The sequence below is a fragment of the Hibiscus syriacus genome, unplaced genomic scaffold, assembly GCF_006381635.1.
Source record: "Hibiscus syriacus cultivar Baekdansim isolate YM2019G1 unplaced genomic scaffold, ASM638163v2 tig00110020_pilon, whole genome shotgun sequence".
In the NCBI taxonomy this organism is placed as follows: domain Eukaryota; kingdom Viridiplantae; phylum Streptophyta; class Magnoliopsida; order Malvales; family Malvaceae; genus Hibiscus; species Hibiscus syriacus.
The window spans coordinates 2,604,165-2,627,028 of NW_024062568.1; the positions used below are offsets into that span (position 1 = coordinate 2,604,165).

The 22,864-nt window shown below is 32.3% G+C and overlaps 2 protein-coding genes across 3 annotated transcripts; both read right to left on the reverse strand.

Moving 5' to 3' along the window:
* Positions 1 to 2,282: 2,282 nt before the first annotated feature.
* LOC120213259 (nuclear transcription factor Y subunit B-1-like) lies at positions 2,283 to 5,343 on the reverse strand. The gene is made up of 7 exons (XM_039211421.1): positions 5,195 to 5,343; positions 4,752 to 5,005; positions 3,803 to 3,932; positions 3,571 to 3,576; positions 3,386 to 3,463; positions 3,197 to 3,235; positions 2,283 to 2,518 (listed from the first exon to the last, which is right to left on the reverse strand). Exons 2-7 carry the CDS (start codon positions 4,982 to 4,984, stop codon positions 2,471 to 2,473), a joined length of 534 nt encoding a protein of 177 aa, XP_039067352.1. The 5' UTR covers positions 4,985 to 5,005; positions 5,195 to 5,343; the 3' UTR covers positions 2,283 to 2,470.
* Positions 5,344 to 13,688: 8,345 nt separating this feature from the next.
* On the reverse strand, positions 13,689 to 16,316 carry LOC120213260 (APETALA2-like protein 1). 2 transcript variants are annotated; one of them, XM_039211422.1, is made up of 9 exons: positions 15,544 to 16,316; positions 15,418 to 15,443; positions 15,298 to 15,328; positions 15,130 to 15,217; positions 14,903 to 15,048; positions 14,692 to 14,736; positions 14,504 to 14,598; positions 14,196 to 14,422; positions 13,689 to 14,110 (listed from the first exon to the last, which is right to left on the reverse strand). In XM_039211422.1, the coding sequence occupies exons 1-9, from the start codon at positions 16,071 to 16,073 to the stop codon at positions 13,922 to 13,924; spliced, it is 1,377 nt and encodes a 458-aa protein (XP_039067353.1). In that variant the 5' UTR covers positions 16,074 to 16,316; the 3' UTR covers positions 13,689 to 13,921. The 2 variants fall into 2 exon arrangements, with proteins under 2 accessions (XP_039067353.1, XP_039067354.1); XM_039211423.1 differs by lacking the exon at positions 14,692 to 14,736 and having other exon boundaries at positions 15,544 to 16,088.
* Between the last annotated feature and the right edge of the window lie 6,548 nt (positions 16,317 to 22,864).

Genomic DNA, 22,864 nt, shown 5'->3' on the forward strand with positions numbered 1-22,864 from the left:
TTTTAATCCTAACTACTGACCAAAAAATCATAAATTGACCAGGTTTTGATTCCTCCTTAATCAGGGACAGAAATAAAATTTTATGTTATGTTAGGAGACAAACTCATAAAATTTTAGGGGTGAAAACATATTTTCAATAAAAAAATATAAAGACAATATCTAAAATATAAAGAAATTTGAAATTTTCTATTAAAATTTTTCTTTTTAAAAACATATTTGAAGATGTGATGGTTTTGGTTTCTTTTAAAAATTTTGAGTCGGTTCGAGTTGAAACTTAGACCAAATCCACACTGTTATACATACTCATTGTATTCTTTTTAAGGCTCAATCAAAAAATAAGTGCTCAAATTAATATTTTGTTTACTGTAGGTGCTTAAAGTTTTTTTCTCATCAAAGTATGTGTCTATCTTTTTCAAAATTATCATTTTAAGGTCAATTATGTCACAAGTGTTAAAAAAATATGTTAACGATCAATCAATTAACTACTGTTTGACACGTGACATAATTTTTAATTTATTATCATTTTTTATTTTTTAAAATCTTAACTTTATCTATTTTTTTTTCCACAAAACAACCTAAAAATTCACAAAAACCTCAAATACCCCTAAAATTCTTCATCTCAAATCCATTGCCGTCGACAACCATCCTCACTATCATTGAACGTTCATCCACACACCGACGGACTTCCACGATCATTATTTACACATACATAATATATACATAGAAAGTTTACATGACACCATTCATACATACATAGAAAGTTTCAAATCCAATGATAAATGGATACACAAGAAACGTGGCCAACTGTCTTGCAGCAAGCAAATGCCATTGTATTCCTCTGTCTGTTTATAAATATAATAAGAGTAAAGTACATCTAAGGTCAATAAACTACATTCGAATAATCATTTTAGTCATTAACTTTTTAAAAATTATAAAATATCATTAAATTTATTAAATTATTACAAAATTATCATTGTAACGTTATAATAAGCATAAAAGTTCGATAATTCAATGAACATTTTATAACATTTTAATAAATTTATTAACCATTTTATAATAATTTGATAGGTTTAATAGTCATCTTCTAACTTAAGAAAATTTAGTAACTAAAACGATCATTTAAACATAATTAAGTAGTCTCTGGTATACTCTAATTATATAATAATGAATGTTGGTGTATAAAATAATAAGTAGTTTAATGGGAATATGATGGGGTGGCCAACCACCAAGTGTCGTGGGAAGAAATTAATAAATATATGAGGAATGAGGGGTCACACAGGGGTTGATGGTGGTCTGAGTTGGCAAAGGGAAAGACACTGTATTGTAGGACATAGTGCCCTAAAACAATGTTCCATCGTCCTTCTTGCCTCTAACTACCCCTCCTTTGGGACGTCCATTTCTTTTTGCAGTTTTACCCCTTCAATTTTTTATTTAAAAAGTAATCTTTAATTTATTGTCATAATTCTCTTCCTTCGAAAAAGAGTAATTTCATTCGAGTTCCATCGTCCTTAATCGGATATCTGAACCTGAAAGTTTATATGTTAATCTTGAGAACGAGGTTCCAATTGAAACTAAAATCACTTTTAAATCATTAGTTCTCCACGACACGGTAAATATATTTCATTTCTTGTGATGTAGACTTTACTAGTCATTGCTAATGTAATGCTTTACAGTAGTATTAGTTCCAACAATAATAATATCAATCGAACTAAAATTCAATCATCAATTACATAAGATTAAGGGGAGAAGGAGAGTGGGCAGCAGCCAAAGGGGAATCAAAGAGAGCAGAGAGAGAAGATTGAGAGACAGTTCAGCCAGAAAACCAAGTTGGGGAAGGGGCCAAGCAAGACATGATAAGGTGTGGCCGGATTCGATGAGATTGTTCATGCTATAGGTTGCTAATGACAAGGTTTCGACTGCAAGGGTTGAGACACGGCAGTCCTGCCTAGATTGTTCGGTGGTCAGTAGCGTTTATGATGTAATTATAACGTTAAATCAAGAATTCCGGATCGAGATCGGTACGATTACATGATTGCGAACATGTAATGGAAGAAACAGCACCATCTTGATGTGTGCACATTTGAGGGATGTGGAGGCTCCACTTTATGTTGCAGCCCCATAGTTGGTGGTCGGGATCGTCAGCACCACAGCTGCTGAATATCCCATGTATCAATCCAAAGAGTCGGAATGATAACACCACATACACAATATAATACGAATGTTTCGAAATCTATTGAAATATAACAATCGCACAAAAAACGATACGAAATGGATGCAATATGGACAGTAGAAGGATATATCATCTATTTCAATATCACCTTGGAACAAGCTAACCTAAATAGTCCCCAAGGTGGTGTAGCTTTGCATAATCAAGATTAGTCCAAAATGAAGATCCTAAAAGAGTTTTGAGTTTAAACAATGTAACCAGCCCTAATACACTTGTGAAAGTGGTAGAGGGAGCTTGGATCAGCTACTGGTTGCCTTGCATCGAGGGAACGATCATATGATGTCCTTGTGCCTGCAACGTTTAAGAAATTCGAATCATTGTAATAAAAGTTTCGGTGATCCATCCGACAATCCTGTAATGTTATTAATTACTGCAACCAGCGTGGGTATATGATGGTGGAGAGTATAGCTAGCCTGCTTCTATACCTAACGCATCGACATAAAAACATGCAGGTGAAATATATGCCATTTGACATATTTGAATGACCATAAACTCTAAATACAACATATGATATCGATACAGCCCCTCTTGTGAAATATTTTTTTCCACCGCCAGATAATAATCCTTGCAACATATGATTGATTCGGGTGTTTTCAAGCATATGGGTTGGTTCGGCTAGACCTTTGCTAAAAACGACTCCGGGTGAACTTTTTTGTCCCGAATCACAAGTTGAGAGACAAGTAAAAGTGAAGATAATCTATCATATGCATAGAGGTGGTTCTCCAATCAATCAATATCTCCGTGAAAATTATAATATAATCCAATCATTCATCCTCGAATATTGAAGAATCCTGACCTCATTGGTGAAAAATGTTACCCAGAAAGCATAGTATGATAGGCAAAGTGACATACCGTGATGTGCAAAGCTTTACTAATTCAACACCTCATTTTTCAAGAATTTGTGCAAATTATACTTGCAAGATTAATAACAAAAAGCCAGATATGTGTGAGAAAGAGATCGAGAATTACTTGGGAATTAATATAGTTCAATGACCCCTGGATAGGAAACTGCAGGATTTTTTCACCGCCAATGCAGAACAATAACATGGTAATTCAGTCAAGTATATTACGGAATGTTCGAAAGAACAAAGAAAAGAGAGCAAAGTACACAAAATTCACTCCAAGATCAAAAATCTAGAGTAAATATCATTGTTTCACCTGTGGATTTTGGACAGCAAGAACTCCATCCCTTCTAAGAGGCCCTTCACCACCCCTAGCAGATCCCTTAGCATCACCCTGCCAGTTTACAAAGTTCGCAGTTAAAAGAGGAGGCACTATCAAAAGATACAAACTACAAGCAATATATATATATATATTAGTAACGAACAAGAGAGTATAATTACCTCCAACTGTGCATCATGATCATTCCAATAACATCAGCCCCAAGAACGAGGCCAAAAAAGAAAGAAAGAAATAATCAGATTAAATAGAACAAAGCACCAAGTTTGCACTCCTAAATCATGTCAGTTTGAGCCTTATATATTATTTAGTTGTATGCAATGAAATATCCAAACATTTCGATTGAGCAAAGTGATGTAAATAATCAAATTGGTACCAAGTTAAAGCTCCACTTACCTCCCTGTACCTGGCCAGATATATTTTAAGTGGCTCAATATAGTCCTCAAAGCCTAATGTTGTCATCGCCCACAACAGATCATCACCATTGATTGTCTTCCTCTTCTCTTTCTGACATTTATCGCTAGCCCTGCACAAACAAACATCCCAAATCATTTCACAAAACTAAACCTGAATTCCAACAAAGAAATCAATCATTAAACAGGCATATCTTTCACACCAGTCACAACAAATTGAACACTCTGCTTCTCATGTAAACCATAAGGTAAATCACAAATATCATTAAAGGTTGGATTAAAAAAGTAAAAACACAAGGACCCAAGTTTTTTATATGAAAGTGCATTGTTCATAAGCCAAACCTTCACCATTCAAAAGTAAAAAAGCATCAGTCAAACTTCCAGCTTTTCTGAGAAGCAGACAATCAGCATATGTCAGAAACAACAGCCAAAGTCTCAAAATCATATCCCCAATTTACAATTCATAGAAGCAACATTAAAATAAGTACCAATATGAAACAACATTTGGCTTCTATAGTTGATTTAAAAAGTGACTCAGAAAAACATTAGGATCTATATTTTATCAAACACTGAAACCAACATCCCTCAAATTGTAAACTTTTACCACTAGAAAGTAAAACAAACTCCAGTGAAGCCACTTCCAACTTCCACCAAAATTCCTGAAAGAAAGTATCAATATGTTGCAATCCACAACAGAAATGCCTACTTTCCTCTTCTATACTGCATATCAAGTCCCTAAAAAATCTTTACCACCCCGTAAGAAAAAATAATACCAAGTAAAGCTTACAACTTTTCAAGCACCACTGCACCAACAAGAATTCTACATCCAAAATAGAACTCCCAAGTCCAGAAAAAGTAGGGAAAAGGAAAAAAGAACAACAAAAGTTCCCAAAACGACTATCAACAAAATCCCAGATTAAGAGTATACGTACTCGCTAGTGATGAAGCTGATGAACTCAGAAACACATTCTTGAACAGTATCTTTAGCATCCTTTGCAATTTTGCCATTAGTAGGCAATGCTTTCTTCATGATTCTGCTTATATTAGCAATTGGGAGGTAACGATCTTGTTCCCTCACGTTTGAGAGAGAACTACTCTGCTCCCCTCCACTCTCATGGCTCCCTCCTGCTGGACTCGTTGGTCCCCTTGTCATATCATCCGCCATGTCCCCTGAAGACCTAGATCACTAAGGGGGGAAAAAGCAAAAAACCAAAACCAAAACACAAAAGTACCCAAAAATTATTTATATACATTTTAACAAACAAAGTGAAACCCAGATACACACATGCTTAAATAAACACACCCAAAGCATATATACATACATACAATCATAAAAAAACATTATATATACAGTGTAAATGAGAGATGAGGTAACCTGATGAGCAAAAACTAAGAAGCAAAGAAGAGAAATGACACTCTTCTTTTAAGTTGGCGCGCGAGAGGAGGGGATTGGTAGAAATTGTTAGTAATACTTGTTATTATTTGGAGAATGAAGGAAAGATGATCGGACGATGGAGAACAAAAAGAAAATGGAAATTGGGAATATTTTATTTTTTTTGCTATATAAAAAATTGGTTTTGGGTTTATCAAAACCGTTGGATTTTTCTTTAAAAATGAAAACTTTTAATGGAGTTTTTACGATGGAAGAAGGAAGAAAAAGAATCTGTATATTTATGTATAAGGCGAAAACACCCACGTTCTTCGGCTGCTTCTGCTTCCTTTTTCTCGTTAACCCATCCAATCACTCCTTTATTTTTCTTTTTCTTTTTTAATGATTTTAGTATTCTCTAAGTGAAATTTAATTTTTTTTTTCTGTAAAATTTAAAAATATTGTTAAAGAGAAAAGTAATGACTTATCCCAAATTAAAAAATATTCAATGAATTATAATGAATTTTAAGATATTGATAACTTTGTTCAAAGTTGTTTTTTATTAAAGTAAAAAATTTATGATATCATTAAATGTAACATCTTATATTTAATTTTAAATACTTAAAGAGCATAGAACGTAACATTAATTTCATGAACGAATCAATAAATATTTTCTGAAAATTTTGCTTAAAATCAAACTGATTAACAATAATCAAAATAAATGTATTGGTCACCTCGCAAACATAACATATGATAAGAAGAGAAGATAGTGATATTTGCATAACCTAGCGGTAATTTAACCATTCATCAAATTTTAGTCTTCAAATCTAATTAATGTAAATTTGAGATATTTTGGTCTTCTATATTCTGATATGTTCCAAATTAAAAACTGAATTTTTGTTATGGACTTAAACTGATCGGATTAGACATCTATTTTGAGCTCTTTTAATTTTTTTTGAGCACGAAATTCTAATATCATTTGCACTTTTAAAAAGTACCAAAAAAAAATCACTTTGAAACGTACAAATTGTGCATTTTTTTTTACAAGGATGGTACACAGTGGTGCCACTGGAAATGGGTAAACACTCAACACGGATGGTGCAATGAAATCAAGCTCGGGTCATGTTCTGGCTGCCGGTGAGACTCGTGATTGTAACGGTTGGCAAAAACGATGGTTTTTGTCGAAGCTTTAGCATGTGCTCCTCATCATTGAAGCTGAGTTAGGGGAGCTTATAAAGGAGTTCAGCAAGCTGTGACAATTAAATTTCGAGTTTAAATATTTCATAATTTTTATATATTTAAAGTTTGATAATTTAATTTCATTCAATATTCGTTCTTTACTCCGTCTATGTAAATACACCGATACGATATCACTAATCACGAGGAGAGCAGGTCATGCTGGTATTGTGTGAAAGGCAAGCAGGTGAAGGAAACACCATTCGAAATGCATGTACCAAATTCTCTACTGATTCACATGGTTTTCTGGTAAAATTCTCTTCTGAAATTGCATCAGTCTCCCAATCAGATCAAGTTCATGTATTCTGACTAAATTTATGTATGAGATTTATATATTTTAAAATTCATTCACATTTAAAAATAATAAGGAATAACATTCAAACTCAACTCGTTTTTTTCCTTTTTCTAATCTAAGTTATCTCTGTACTTTTGTGTTGTCTTTCTCTTTCTCTTTAGATTTTGTTTAGTCGACGATGGTATTATTCTTAATGTTAGTTGTCGACTGTAAGTTATTATTAATTCTTTTTTTCCCATATTATGTGCTTTGTTTTTTCTTCAATTATGAACAAAAGTCTCTATCCTTGTAACATATTTTTTTTTTGCTCTTGTGTCAGGATCCTTATGGTTTTTGTTACGTTTTTCGCATACTTTTGCAGTCATTTTGATGCTCGCCCAAACGACGTTTATTTTTTTATTGGTTTGTTGATAGTCATGTATAGTTAGATCCCCTCTTTGGTAAAAGATTGTTTTCTATATAATTAGTGTTGCGTAGCAAAATATCCTGTCAAATAATTTGATTTGCTCATCACTCCTTTATCATTTCGTAAAGCGTCTCGTTTGACAGAGTCAATAATTTTTTATGAGTTTTTTGTGATTGTTATCCTCATTTTTTTCTCTATACTTGGGTATATTGTAATTTCAATTCATTATTTTATTTTTATTAATAAAATTCAATTGTGATTATTAGAAAAATATAATTTAAAATTAGGCCCAACGTTATAATAAAATATCAAAACTTTCAGATCAAATATCCTCAAACATTACAATAAATCAAAATCAAATAAAACCCTTAATTTTCTTATCAAAATTAAAACATCCAAAAAAAATATCAAATAGGTTAGTAGGGTATGGCAGAAGCAGGGGCGGCGCTAGGGGCCTTTAACCACCCTAAAATGGTTACATTCCTGTACAAGTTCTTTAAATTTCGCAAAATTATAAATAAACCAATGATGAAATTATAACTCCGGGTTTCGAAATTTAACATTCAATTTTAGGTTCAAACTTTTAAACTTTTGGGGATATTTTTTTATATAAATATGGATAAGTACAAGGTAATATCAGTTTAAAGATAATCCATAATCATTTGTTATTGAATGCTTTTATCCTTACATTGTTGATGCTCGAACTCAAAATATTAAAGAATAACAATAATTCATTTATCATCGATGTCATTGGGTTCGTGCAATGGTTAAAAAGTTTTTAGATAAAATTCAATGAATAAGTTGTTAAAATATTGATTGTAAAAAATTTTATCGACGTAAGTGGATTTCTAATATATATATGAGAGGTATGATTCGTTCATATTTTATAAAACCTTTTAATTTTATATTTTTTTAGATTATTGGATGAGAAAAAATAATCAGTTGAGATTAATAATAATAAATATAAAAAATATTCACTAAAAATAATAAAATAATTTTAACAATTTATTTTTACTCATTTAATAATCATAAAAATATAAAATTAAAAAGGAAATTAAATATACGAATATATAGACCATATAATGGTTTAGACTCAATGTTTGGATGTGTATTGAATTCTCAAGCCGGCCATGTTTGATTCTCCACTCCTCTATTATCGTGTCACTATTAAATTAAATTAAAAATATGATTAAATCGATAGAATATGTAATAAAATATATAATTATATTAATTTTTTAACAATTATATCACTTTATTCATTAAATGTTAATAATTAGTGTCAATTGATCTAGATTAAATATGAATATTTGATTCGAATTCGATGGGTTCAATGTAATCGAGTTAATTTTTATTAAAATAAATTAAGTTTCAATTTAGACATATCAAGGTGGATAAGGTTAAATAAAGTGAGATTCTAATTTAAGATAAAAAAAAATTCTGAGCCATCGTAACCCGACGATTTTTCTCAAAAATCATCGGTGATCGATATATATATATCGATCTAACACCGGTTAGATTATATTTCTCGATCTAACACCCGTAGCACTAAAGCGCGCCACTTGAACCGCATTATATGTTGATTTGACGTCACGTGGAGTATAGTGCGCCCCATGTACCGCGCTATACGCTGACTGGGTTACACGTGGGGTATAACGCGCCCCCTGCTCTGCGCTATACGCCACGTAGGGGTATAGCGCGGATCAGGGGCCACGCTATACGCCGTACCAAAATTATATTTAACGCGGTCCCTGATCCGCGCTATATAATAATTACATATAACGCGGTGCAGATATCGCGCCTTATATGTTTATAAATATCGGTTCTCGCATCTCTCCTCACATCTTCTCGCATCTCTCCTCACATCTCCTCGCATCTCTCATCTCTTATAAATTAATACAATAATTCCGTCAACGGGTAATAATTCTGACAATCTTCTTATATTTGATTTAGAAGTTCGTGCGATTTTTCGTTATAAGGTAATTTTGTTATAATTTTTTAATTATACTTATTGTTTATTATCATTATTTGAAAAAATATTATAATAATTATTTTTAATTAATTTTTATGTTTGTAAAATTGAAAAGCGGGAGCATACGTCGAAATAGTTTTGCGGTGCAGGTAATAATATAAAAATTATATTATTTAAATTATTTACGTTGATGTGTAAAAAAATTTTGTGTTATATTTTCGTTCATATATAATTTATTTAATCAGGTTTGTTTAAGTTATTTTTTTTGCAGATATAATATTACCTCACTTTTAAACTCAAATAATGGCGCGATTTTCAGCTATTGTTTATTACAATGGTGAAATTCGAGAAGATGAAATCGGCGTTGTTTTCGTATCAAATGAGTATGTTAAAATATCATTAAAGAGAAACATAACTCTTGAGGAGCTGATAACGAAGATTTCGATGAAGATTCATGTTGGAAGTAGCAGAATAATATCCCTGTACTAAGGCAAAACTGCCGAGCCCTAATTGAATGATCCGGCGAGACGAAAGTCGCTAAGATGTCGCAACCACATGCAGTGAACTAGGTTGCGCGATTTGTCCGGCATCAGCAACCCTCCTATCAACTACAGTATGCATGCCCGTACATACATCTTAACCTCATCCTCAGAGGCGTCTGCGCTCAACTCCCGAATATTGGCATCTAACCAATTTAACGGTATCCTACCTTCGGTAAAATTTTCCGGGACACATCCTAGACTATCCCGACACAAAGTAGTCCAAGAACCGGAAGTTATCCCCGATATCACATCTCCATCCACCGGAAGCCCCAGGTGCATAGAAACATTCTCAAGCGTAATCGTGCACTCTCCGCACAGAAGATGGAATGTATGGGTCTCTGGCCTCCATCGCTCTACTAAGGCAGAAATCAGGTATGACTCTATCTTACAGTGACCCTGATATCTACCTATGTAACTGAATCTAGCCTCTACTAAATACAGCAAGACACGGCTGGGTATCACTAACTTAAGATTCCTAATAAAAGGATCTAATACACGGTCCTTCTCCTAAAAATAAATAATTACAAAAATTAATTCTTACTCTAATAATCATGCATTAAATAAATCAACTAATTATTAATAATAATTTAAATTAAATTAAAACGTTAAAAATATTACCGTATCAGCAAAGTGTCGAGATATTTAATTCTTAATTTAATAATCATGCATTAAATAAATCAACTAATTATTACTAATAATTTAAATTAAATTAAAACGTTAAAATGTTACCGTATCAGCAAAGTGTCGAGATATTTAATTCTTTATATAATAATCATGCATTAAATAAATCAACTAAATATTACTAATAATTTAAATTAAATTAAAACATTAAAATGTTACCGTATCAGTAAAGTGTAGAGATATATGATTTCCATCCGAGTAAAGTAGACTGTCTTCCATTATATATCTGCAAAAGAATTATATTAATAAAATATTAAATAAAGTAAATACATAATAGTACAAATATTATAAAATATACCTTAAAAAGATAGTGTATTTAAGAGAAATTTAGAGAATTTGAGAGAATTTAGTGTGATAAAAGTGATTGAGGATGAGTGTATTTATAGTGAGGATAGGGACGTGAAAGGTTGGGATATACTCACGTGTCAGATATCTAGGTATAGCGTGGATTAGGGGCGCGCTATACTCACGTGGCGCCAGATCACCGTATATCGCGGGGAAGGGCGCGCGTTATATCCACGTAGAGCTAAATCAGCGTATAGCGCGGTTCAGGAGACGCACTTTACTGTTACGGGTGTTAGATCGAGAAATATAATATAATCGGTGTTAGATCGATAAATATATCGATCACCGGTGATTTATTAAGAAAATTGCATCGTAACCCTACATAATATTATTTTTTTCGGTAAATGAAGAAAACAAACTCAACTACTATACCAACCTACTCTATCACCTTTTCCTGTAACGAGAAGTTATAGACTGCTTCTGGAGGTGTGTCCATTCTACAGCTTCTTGTTTCTGTGTCCCGGAACAGTTTGGTCCTTCCGTCGGCAACTATGTTTTCCTCTCGAAAAATGTGCGTTGCTTCAATCTCCCAGTCTTTCCAAATCATTCCAGCTATGTAGTAACATACTGTTGCTTCCAAATCCGTCCGATCAGAGCATATTGCAGGTTTCCCAGACCTTGTTGTCGACCTCGATGATCAGCTTCTTCCCCCCGAGTTTCCGACCAGTTTCAAGTTATTAGTTATATATTTAGGAATAATTATATTAATACTCATCTTTATATTATTATTTTTAGTTAGATTTTTATTTTATTTAACAAAAATAATTATATGCGTCATATCGAAGCAGATTGAATGTATGTTTGTACCTCAAAAAATTTGTCACATTTTGAGTCAGGTGGAGCCCTCATAAATCTAGGTCAAGTGTGGATAGAGGACTATAATTATCAAATCAAGTTCAGGTGGATCAAAAACTAAATTCACATTCACTTAAAATTTAAAATTAATAATCATATTAAAATCTTTTCATAATTAAATGATCATAAGTATAGCTCATTATGACTTTTAAATGTAATTTTACTGATGCCTTAAATAGTAAAGATGCTAGTCTCATCAGATTACACATTCATTGGCATTAGTTCCAAAAAATAGCAATTTTACCAAATTTTATAGGAAATCTAGTCACGTACCAACTCTATACACATATGAAATAAATACCATTTAAGTTGGAATTAAATATAAATATGTCATAATAAAAGAGCCATACATTTATTGGGTCTGAAATACAAAGAAAATATTGCATTTTAGCATTTAATGGGTCCCCTACAAGAGCCATCAATTTCGAGTGTACAATCAGATTTTGGAGCTCTGTGGGGATACAAGTTGGGCCTGGTAGGTTGAATTTAATGCAGAGTAATCAATATAGAAGCTTGGAGCATAGGGTTTCATTTTTAAAAAATAAAGCAGATTGAGGACCTTTTTGTAACATCTCAACCAACTTGGTCCTGTATGAGTAAATTGGGACATCAAGTTTATTCGTTGGACCTATATTATTCGGATTTGAGATCGAATGCGAATAAATATTTGATACAAATATTGTTTATGTAATGTTTGAAAGAAAGCAGAAATAATCGGCCGGTTTACCTTGATTGAGACAAGACAAGGAGTCAAGGGATAGGTTGATCAAAGATAAAGGGATTTTGGTGAGAGAATAGGATTGAGAAAAGATTGTTTTCTTTTTCTTTTGTTAAAGTTTGTGATTCGAATCGGTTTTCCATCTCTCCATTATCCTCACAAAGAAACGAAATATACACTGATCGAGTCGTGAAAATCCCATTAGCAGAATGTTTCCAACAATGAGAGTCTTGCATGGAAGAGAATTTCGGTATCAGATATATCATTATCTTACTTGCTACCTCCATAGGAAGCTGCGCAAAAATTTTCTCCAAATCCCATATCTTATCAGCAGTTATAAATTCACTTACTATTGTCGAATCCTCCACAAGTGTAGCAGAAACATTTTTGAACTCACAAATAGATTGCCCCAACCAATTATCCTTCAAAAGCGAGGTATCTTCCCCATTTCCAATCTGACATATCATACCATCAGCTAATCCTTGAAGGCCATATATCAATCCCCTCCAGGTATGAGACCACAACGGCTTGTTACGGGGCTGATTCATAGCGTACATGAGCGGGTCATCATTAACTCCATATAAGGATTTGAACGCTTTAACCCATATGTTATCGGGTTTACATAAGAAACGCATTGTTTTTTTTGGAGGACATAGTTGTGCTTTTTCATCTGTCGGAGCCCCAAACCCCTATCTCACTTCGGCTTGCATACTTCATCCCAAGCAATCAAACGTTGAGCACGTTTCCCTTCACTATCGTCCCATAGAGATATACGATTGGCAAGGTCAGTTTCTTTAATAGTACCAGCCGACAATCGAGCCATCATTACCGTGGAAGTTGATATAGCCGACGTAACCGAGCTGATAAGAGCGGTTCGTCCCAGTAGACTCAAGGATTTAGCTTTTCAACCACTTAACCTCGAGTTCACTTTATCAACAATCTCACTATACGTAGCTTTGGTAACACGTCCATGGATCAGAGGTAATCCAAGAAACCTTTGAATTCATGCGAGTCTTGTAGTAACAAATACTTGTAGTTTCGATATTATATTGAATTTCTCTGATATGATTGTAATTTTCTTTTTTAGAAATTTTCAGGTAAATCACAGTATTGTTGTTTTCCAGTCGTTCTCTTTTTACATGTTACCTTCCTGAGTATCGTAACATCTCTTAAAGTTTCCAATCTTGTAAATATTGATTGCTACAATCCAAAGTCTTGTCTTCTTTTCCTTTCCTTTTTATGGGGGACCCCAACATCATCATAAGTCTCAACTCTTCTTTGCTTGCTTCTTTACACCACTCATTCTTCAATCTCCAAATCACTGTTCTAAAGAAGCCTTTCTTTCCACCCCGGACTAATCCGACTTAATTAACCTCAGTGTTATTTCGAATTTCTCGAGTGATAAGGACTTTATAACATTTCATAACATCGAGACCACGAAAATGTTACGAGAGCAAGAACTTTTAAGTGCTGCAACGTCAACAAGTACAAGGTGTTTTTCTTGTATTACACACTTGAAACAAATGCAAACTCCATGGATTTACTACAATTGTTACAGCTTTCACTCGTTTTACTAATCAAACTTACACAATGAGGCATTACAAAAAGTTTCCGTAAAGTGCTCCTGTAATTGTAGTAATGAGAAGTGTTATTCGTGGACGTAGCCGGTGTTGCAAGGCAAAGGTTTCATCCGGAATCATTAAACGGGAGAATAGTCGATGAAGCAATGCCGGTGGACGAAGAGAATCCTGATGATGCTGCTGTAGGAAACACCGGGGTTGGGTTAATTTTACGATCCCCTTGCATTTGCCATCCCCAGTTCGAGAATCCGGTCGACGACGGAACAGCTTCAGCTCTCTTCTGCATTGCCCTTCCCTGTCACATCATAACATCATTCATTCATTACGTCCAACATTGTGGAAATAACGGGCGAGGAAGCCAATCAAACGAAGGGAAGTGCCTCATTGTACGGTAAAAGAGCACCGGGGTAAACACCGGACAGCATCGGAGGGTGCTTAGCTACAAATGCTAGATTGTGTTGAGGTTGTCCGCCCACAGATGCAGAAGCAGAACTCTCAAACTGCAGCCTCTCTCCTGTGCTAGCAGCGTTATGAAAATGGCTCCCGCTTTGAGCGACCGAAGGTGCTGAAATCCCGAGGCTCAAATCGAGATTGTGATGATAATTGGCTGCATCAAATGCAACGGAAAATTCATCACCAAATGAACTCGTTCTAAATAACAATAACAGACTCAAAAATCTGTAAATACCTCCACTATTTGTAGTCTCCCCTTCATAAGTACTTGGCTCAAAGTTGGTCACAGCTTCACTTCCATTACATTTCATGGCAGCCATATCATAAGCCCTAAAATCAGAAACCGAAAACCGAAAATCATGAGAATCAGTCATATTTCATCAAATCAAAGTCTCGAAACATAAAACTATGATCATAAAAGACCTTGCAGCTTCTACTTCAGAGTCGAATAATCCAAGATACATATACCTGCAAGCAAGGATCATTAATTTCACACCCTATACAATCTTTACCCCCCTTACCATGACACGATAAGTTTGTAACTAAAAGCCTAATCTCGATCATCTATTGACACACAATACAACCACAACCAAAAGATCAAATAGAAGAAAGCTTTGGTGAATCGGATTCTCACTTCTTTCCGAGGAATTGTCCCATTCGAGCTTCCCATCGACCACATTTATGCAAAGTTACCCCTCTGTACTTGGAGCTCCCCCTCGAGAATCCGTTGCTTTGTCGACGAAGAGAATGCACGAATTCCTCTTTGCTCATGTGCTTCATCTGCAGATAAATACGATTTACAACCAAAATCAAGTTATAGATTCATACAAAAAGTTGCAGAGATCATGCTATGTCTTCTACCTGTTTCATGTCTTCGTCGTAATCGCTCAAAATGAAGTTGATATCGGCATCAACTCCCCGGAACTTGATTGCAGCTCGATCATATGCTCTAAATAAGATCAAGAATTTATTAAAATTTTAAACCAGATATGATACATATAAACAAGTTATCAGCAAAGAATATCTCACCTGGCGGCAGCATGGGCAGTGTCAAATCCTCCTGCAATACAGAGAACAAAGAATCCAAAAAGCATGAAATTATTCGAAAAAATCTTCAATTTCTCAACCAAAATAAATCATTTAAATTACCTAAATATACTTGCTTCCCACAATCCCTATTCACAAAGAAACAAGAACAATTAGAATAATTTTACATTTGAATATTACTAAAAATAGTTTAAAAAATTTAGATATTTGTATATGAATATATATTACCATATATGTGATTCCCACCGGCCAGTTCTCCGGTAAAATGTGACGCCGCGGTACTGTGAGCTCCGGGACCTCGGCCCTCGCCGGCTCTTCCTAGGTGGTGGCTTTATCGGAGCAGTCGTCAGCTCGGCCTTACCGGTGGACTCAGCATAAGATAAATTCAACCATTGGGGTCTACTACTAGCCAAAGCTTTTGTTCCGAACTCCAACTCTAGACCCGTTTTTACTCCAGTGACCGGAAAAACCTGTCGAGAAACGAAGTCCGGCGAAGGGTTTTCTACCGTTTTAGCAATTGTAGCATCGTCTTTTTCCTTCTTTAAGATATCGAAAACGAATGCCGGGGAAGCGTCGTTGAAGGAGTCCTCATCTTTTGCATTGGATAATGGAACATCTTCTTCGTTGATGATTGAAGATTTTGAAGAACCTGAATCTTCCATTAGAGTTAAATTCATCTTGTTGTTGTTGTTGATGATGATGATGTTCTCATCACAAGATGACTCACTTGAGACCATCTCAAGGTTAAGATTCAACATGGTTTATTTTCCCCCTTGTTTTCTTCTCTTAAAACCAACGTTTTTTCCCCCAGAAATTTACAGAAATTCAGGAGGTTTCTTCAGTGAAACAAAACCAAAACAAACTTCAAAAAGATGGGTTTTTCCACTCTTGGAAATTATTGATGATATAAGAAAACATCAACGAGACTGCATTGGATAAAGATGTGTTAAATAAGGGTGAAAAGATTTGAACTTTGAAGAAGAAAATGAGAACGGCAGTATAGAGAAATGGAGAGGAAATAAAATAGAATTTGATCTCGAGACAGAGAGAGAGAGATTGGTGACAAAGAAGAGAAGTAAAGGTGAAAGGAAGAAGAAACAATAAAAAAAAGGAGAAGATAGGAACGTGTTAACAGTAAGGTAGCATAGTTAACACTTGCCCTTTCCCTTTTGGGCAAGGGTGCCCATTTGTTTATTCTTATTACATTTTTTATTGAAGGCATCATTTTTATTTTACATTTTTTAAAAAAGAGGTAAAGTCCGCTTTTAGTTTATAAATTATTACTTATATTCTGTTTTAATACTTAAATTTTACTTTTTTTAACCATATTTAACGTTTAATTTATGTTTCAACTTAGTATTCCGTTATTAAAAATTAATAAAACTATTGATATGATATTTTTTAATTTTTTTAACGATACAACATTATCTTATGGTGACATATCAATGTCATCATTAAATTTTTAACGATAGTGTATCAAAATAAAACTTAAACTATAATTATTATTTTAAAAATAATATATATATATATATATATATATATAAATTGTAACACCCCAACCCGTATCTGAGTCTGAGATATCACATTGACTTTTTAAAACTCTGTTCTTTAAAAATCCACTAAAATATTAATTTCATCCTTTAAGAAAATGAGTATTTTACATTAATAATTACAATCAAATTGTTTCTTTAAAACCATCAAAGCATGTTCAATTTAAAATTTTATAACTACATGTCAACTAACTCTATAAACAAAATACATATGTTCAATATGTTTCTGATCTGATCATCGTAAGGAAAATACTGACATGTCTTGCTTATCGCTATTCCCCTCTCGTTTCTCATACCTACGTGGGAGACAATCACACGCTAAGTCGTTGACTTAGTAAGGCATAAAACATATAATAAAACTCTAACTCGTAATAATGCTTGAACAATTTCTACTAACATATCACATACAAGCACCATACCCACATATACATATACTAATTCCTACTATACACATTTCATGTGTTCATCTATAAAATAATTATCCATATGCTCACATATCATCCCTCACTTCATAACTTTATCATCTTATCATCATACTTTCACATACATACACGTCATTTTACCAAACAAACATATAGTATCACATAACATTTTTCTCATATTATATCCTTTATTTTAGCCCATGCATACATGCGAGAACTGTAGATATGTGAGTTTATTGAGGTTGAGCACTATGCTATCACCACAGCTCGTATGGGGTCCCACTAGGGGCTATGAAATTTGTCCCGAAGGACCACTATGAAATGTCCCGAAGGATCACTGTGTCCCGAAGGACCGCGTAGACCCTCGACTCTTGGCATGCAAACTATATCTCTAGATCTCATAACACATAACATGAGCAATATCTTTATATCGTTTCCCATCTTCATATAATCATATGATTCACTTTCACTTGTCATATATACTTTCTCTTTCATATATCTCATGTCATATATCACAGGGCTCTTTATCTCATTCTCATATCATTTTGCATGGTTTTACATAAACATATATCATATCTTATATATATATATATATATATATCCGCAAAAACATGTAAACATATATTTTCTTATCTTATAACTTATGTTACCTATGCCTGTAATCTTATGACTTATTGTTAAGTAACTCAAATAACATTTTAGTATTACATACTTTATTCCATAACCCTATATTCACATAGCACATATACACTCATTCTATCAAGCATACATACATTTCATATTAATCACATACTTCATGTACTATACTATCAGAATAGACTTATCGCAAGTCAATTTCCATATAATCCTATGCAATAAGATGCACTCACCTTGGCCTCACTAAGTTTCGATCCCCTTTATGATTTCATTTCTTTCGATCGAATCTTAACTTGATGATCATACCGGAACTTGTTCGTGTTCGATATCTACATAATCATACATTGATACATATTAGTATCCAATTAATATACTCTAATCTATCATTTCTTAGACCAAAAGAAAGGTTTATTTCGATTTCCCCTTGAAGTGCATCGATGCATTATTTAACATGTGCATCGATGCACTACCCATGCATCGATACACAAATCACCTTCGATGTTTTCATTTTAAGGGGATGCATCGATGCACCAATTGCATTCGATGTTTCTTCTTTAAAGAGTGCATCGATGCACATTGAATATGCATCGATACACCTTGCCCATAATTTACATTTTAAACCCGAAAATCATCAATTCTTCATTCAATTCTTCTATTTTAAGCCCCTATTATGTCATTAAATTCGTCTACCATTACTTAAACCAACTTATATCCATGTAAACCATATTTATCTTCCATATCTCATCATGATTCTTAAAATTTAAGAATCTTACTAAACTTTCAACTTTGTTATTAATACTTTCTAACTTCATATATTTCTTATTCTTAGTGATGACAAGTCAAATTCCTTCTCAAAATCCACTTATTAACTCTTTTACAGAAATTCATCTAAAAACTCATTTTCTTTAATCTCTTTTATATCTTTCATCTTGTTGTTTTAGAACAAATTAAGCTTTCCTTAAGCTTAATTATCATCTAATGATCATAACCCAACCTTAAAATCAATTATTAATCAATAAACCAAGAAACTCACCTTTGAGTCAAGCCTTCACGTATAAAAAAGGAAGAAGAGAAGAGAAGAGAAGAGAAAATAACTCTGGAACCTTTTATCTATTCCCACGTGATTTCCTTATCTTATAAGAAAAATAAAAAATCTTCCTTGCCAAATGACCCTTTTGTCCTTCAATTCATCTTATAATTACTAACAACTTTTATGATTTATTTCCAAATAAATCATTGAACTAATCCATGGTTCTACTCTAGTCACCCAATTCTAAAACTTTACAATTTGATCACTAACCCGATATTGAGGATGTTACATAAATCATATTTCTAATTATCAAACTCATGTTAAATAAGTTTTACATATATATTTTTTTTCAATTATTATTATTAATTGGATTTTATAATATATATATTTCTTATATAATATTTTTCTTCCGCTCATGTGGTGGTGTGACAAATATTTTCTTAAATTTTTGTACATTTGATATTTTTGGGGCAAACTATAGCAGATATCATCAAAGTTTAGGCATTGTATTATTTATACCACTGAACTTTCAATTTTATCAATTATTGCACTGAATTTTGATTTTCGTTTTAATTATATCCATGGGTCGATAAATCGTTAACAATCATATCAAAATGACATAATTTTAGTGAGGTGCCTACGTTGACAGTTATCAGCTACACCAGCAGTTGCCAGTCGTGTTATTGAGTCGTTAACGAGTTAATGGTTCAGTGGTATAATTGAAACAAAAATTAAAGTTCAATGTCATAATTGGTAAAATTAAAAATGTAATTATATAAATGATTAAGACCTAAAATTCGGTGGTATCTGATGTAGTTTACCTTTTTGTACCATTGATATTTTAATAATTTGTTTACACTTCATGCAGATTTACATATATTTACAAAATAGATATGGAGTTAGTAGTCTATAATAGTCCTTATACTATTATCAGATATTGCATTTTAACCCCTCTATTAAAAATAAATAAAATTAATCTTTATGCATTAAAAAATTATTTCTCCGTAAAAAAATCATTTGATCTTTTATTCAATATCGATATGTGAATTATAAATGAAATTATATTAATAAATTTAACTACTAAAATATTGATAATATATATATATATATATAACTACAAATAATGAAATTCACATGAAATTGGAATGAATCATTTATGTATTCATGAATTCAACTAATTCTCCCTTGTCGGTCCATCATGTGTGAAATCTCATGAAAAGCATACAAAACCTTCAAACCATAGCACATAAATTAACTAAATCAATTTGGCCACCTTCTGCCGGTCCAAATGGGGGCCGACCATGGGCGGCCAACGGATATATCAACATCCTAATCTCAAAATACAATGTTGACTCTTATATATATCGGGATATGATCTTGTTACAACAATGTATTTTTTTTTTAGTTTTACATAAATTTATGAATGATTGAAAATAGATGGTTGTGATTAACAGTAGAAAATGATAATATATTCACTAGAAGAAAAAAAACAATGAGTCAATCTCAGCCATCTATTTTCACTAATCTAATAGTCCTAAATTTATGTAAATCTAAAGGGTTTTATATTGTATAGTTGGATCGTAAACCTATATATATATATAATCCAATTATATAATATAATTTTCTTTTAGTTTTACAATGATTTATGATAGTTGGATGACTGGAAATAGAAGATTGAGATTAACACTATGAAATGAGAATATATTCACTAAAAAAATAAGGGGTTAATCTCAATCTTCTATTTTAACTCATTCAACTATCCTAAATATGTGTAAAACTATAAAAAAAAATTACATTATGTAAGTGGATCATAACCTACTTTAAGCTTCTCACTCAAACTCAACATTTTTTCTTCTTAATCCTGATAAAAAAAATTGTCACTCTATCTCAACTCAACAAAATACGAATCAAACCTTTGATTTTATCTTGGTTCAAGTCACAATCTCCATTGTCCGCTCATCGTAAAGTCTATGAATATTGTTTTTCTTCTCCTTCTTGATCTTTATATTGTTTGAATTTGAAAAAAAAAATAGTGATAAATAAGTTTCATAAGCTTTTGCATAAATTTAGTCAAAAATATTAAATGACGATACACAGTCCACGATCAAGTAATGAAAAAATGAAAATAAAAAGTGAGTGAGAAAACCAAAATTTTTGAAAATTTGATGATTAAAATATAAACTAAGTGAAACATGAGTGATTAAATGCAAAGTGTACCCAATAATTTTATAGATTGGTTCTTGTATAATAATTGTTCAATTAGTGGATGGTTGGGGCTACCTTATCAATCTAGAATGAATCCACACCACAAAAATAAATATACGCGATTTTTTTTCGTTTTCGGTTTTTAAGGCTTCGCCTAAGTTAATTAAGATTAACCCAGGCTCGTACACCTGATTATGGTGAGTCTTCCAATGGATAAGCATGAGATCTGAATTCGATGGTTTTGATTTGACCTAATCGGATCGAATCAGGTTTTTTTTAAAAAAAAATGGGTTCAGGTTTTTTAAAGGTGATTTCAGGTTAGGTCGGATTGGGGTTTAGAGTGAAAAATATCCGATCTGGCCCGAACCAAAAAAATATAATTTTACTTTATATATTTAGGAATAATTACAATAATACACCTTTGTATATTATTATTATTTTCCATTTAAATAATTATTTTTGTTGAATAAAAATAATATTTTTTATTATTTCAATTCGAGTCGGATCGAGTTTGGATTTTATCTAAAAAAATCGGGTCAAGTTCGAGTCAGTTTGAGAATATATATTTTTCTAGTCAAGTCGGGTCGGATGAAGGATGTAAAATTTTTGGGATAGGTCGAATTGACCAAAACCCGACCCAAACTCGACCCATGTTATCTCTTAGTCTCCCGTATAAAATGTTATTTATTATAAATAAAATTAGAAGTTCGATTATTGACATTATAAATGAAATAAACTGAATTAAAAAATTCATTTAGATAATAAACATCTTCAATACTTGATTTAAATTAATAAATCAAATATTGATAAGTATATATAAAAAGGGGTTAATATACGGATTTGTCCTTCGGGACCTTACCTTAAATGTATGTCTAATCCTTGCTGGTTCATAAAAAGAGACTTTTTCTTGTGTGTTGCTCGTACCTTGACTTTGTTCATCAACATCGTTATCACTTATCACCGTTAACTTCATTGACATTTTCCACCGATCATATTTTCTTTGATGAAAAAAAAGGCTATCAAATGATTCAACTCAAACGAAAAATAACTAGGGTAAATCAGCAATTTCATCATTCACTTATTCTCATATTTTTGTTTTGGTCGCTCAATTAGGTTTCCTTTAAGATCATGTCTAATATTATGTTTCATTTTTGTTTTGGTCATCTGTTATTAGGTTTAACCTATGTCTTAAAGGAAATAATGATGTAGTGTGATATAATAATTACTTTAGTCCTCGTAACTTAGACATTCTATCAAATTGATCATAATTTGAAATAATTCAACAAATCACTAATATTTTAAAATTTTATCAATTTGATTACCATTTTAATTTAAATAATTTAATAATAAATATTAATATAATTTAGTAACAATTTAATAATTTAGTAATAATGATTTCATAATTTAATGATAATTTATTATTTTAATAAATTAATATTAATTTAATGATAATTTAATCATTTAATTAAAATTATTATTATTATTATTAAATCATTTCAAATTAAAATGATAATCAAATTGATTAACATTAAGGATTTATCTAATTATTTCGCATTGTGACCAATTTGATAGAACTTGTAAATTTTGAGAACTAAAATTATTATTACATCATATCACATCATCATTTCCGTTAAAGTTAACGATGAAACTTAATAACATATGATCAAAATATAAATGAAAAATTAGCAAATATTAAAAAAATAATT

What these genes read in the sequence shown, in the direction of transcription:
- LOC120213259 (XM_039211421.1), bottom strand. Translation starts at nt 4,984, where the DNA reads ATGGCGGATGATATGACAAGGGGACCAACGAGTCCAGCAGGAGGGAGC. An exon ending in TTGCTGTCCAAAATCCACAG is followed by an intron (nt 3,236 to 3,385) that starts GTGAAACAATGA and finishes AAAATCCTGCAG; the next exon opens with TTTCCTATCCAGGGGTCATT. An exon ending in TGAACTATATTAATTCCCAA is followed by an intron (nt 2,519 to 3,196) that starts GTAATTCTCGAT and finishes TAAACGTTGCAG; the next exon opens with GCACAAGGACATCATATGAT.
- LOC120213260 (XM_039211422.1), bottom strand. Translation starts at nt 16,073, where the DNA reads ATGTTGAATCTTAACCTTGAGATGGTCTCAAGTGAGTCATCTTGTGAT. An exon ending in CGGTGGGAATCACATATATG is followed by an intron (nt 15,444 to 15,543) that starts GTAATATATATT and finishes CTTTGTGAATAG; the next exon opens with GGATTGTGGGAAGCAAGTAT. An exon ending in ACTGCCCATGCTGCCGCCAG is followed by an intron (nt 15,218 to 15,297) that starts GTGAGATATTCT and finishes GATCTTATTTAG; the next exon opens with AGCATATGATCGAGCTGCAA.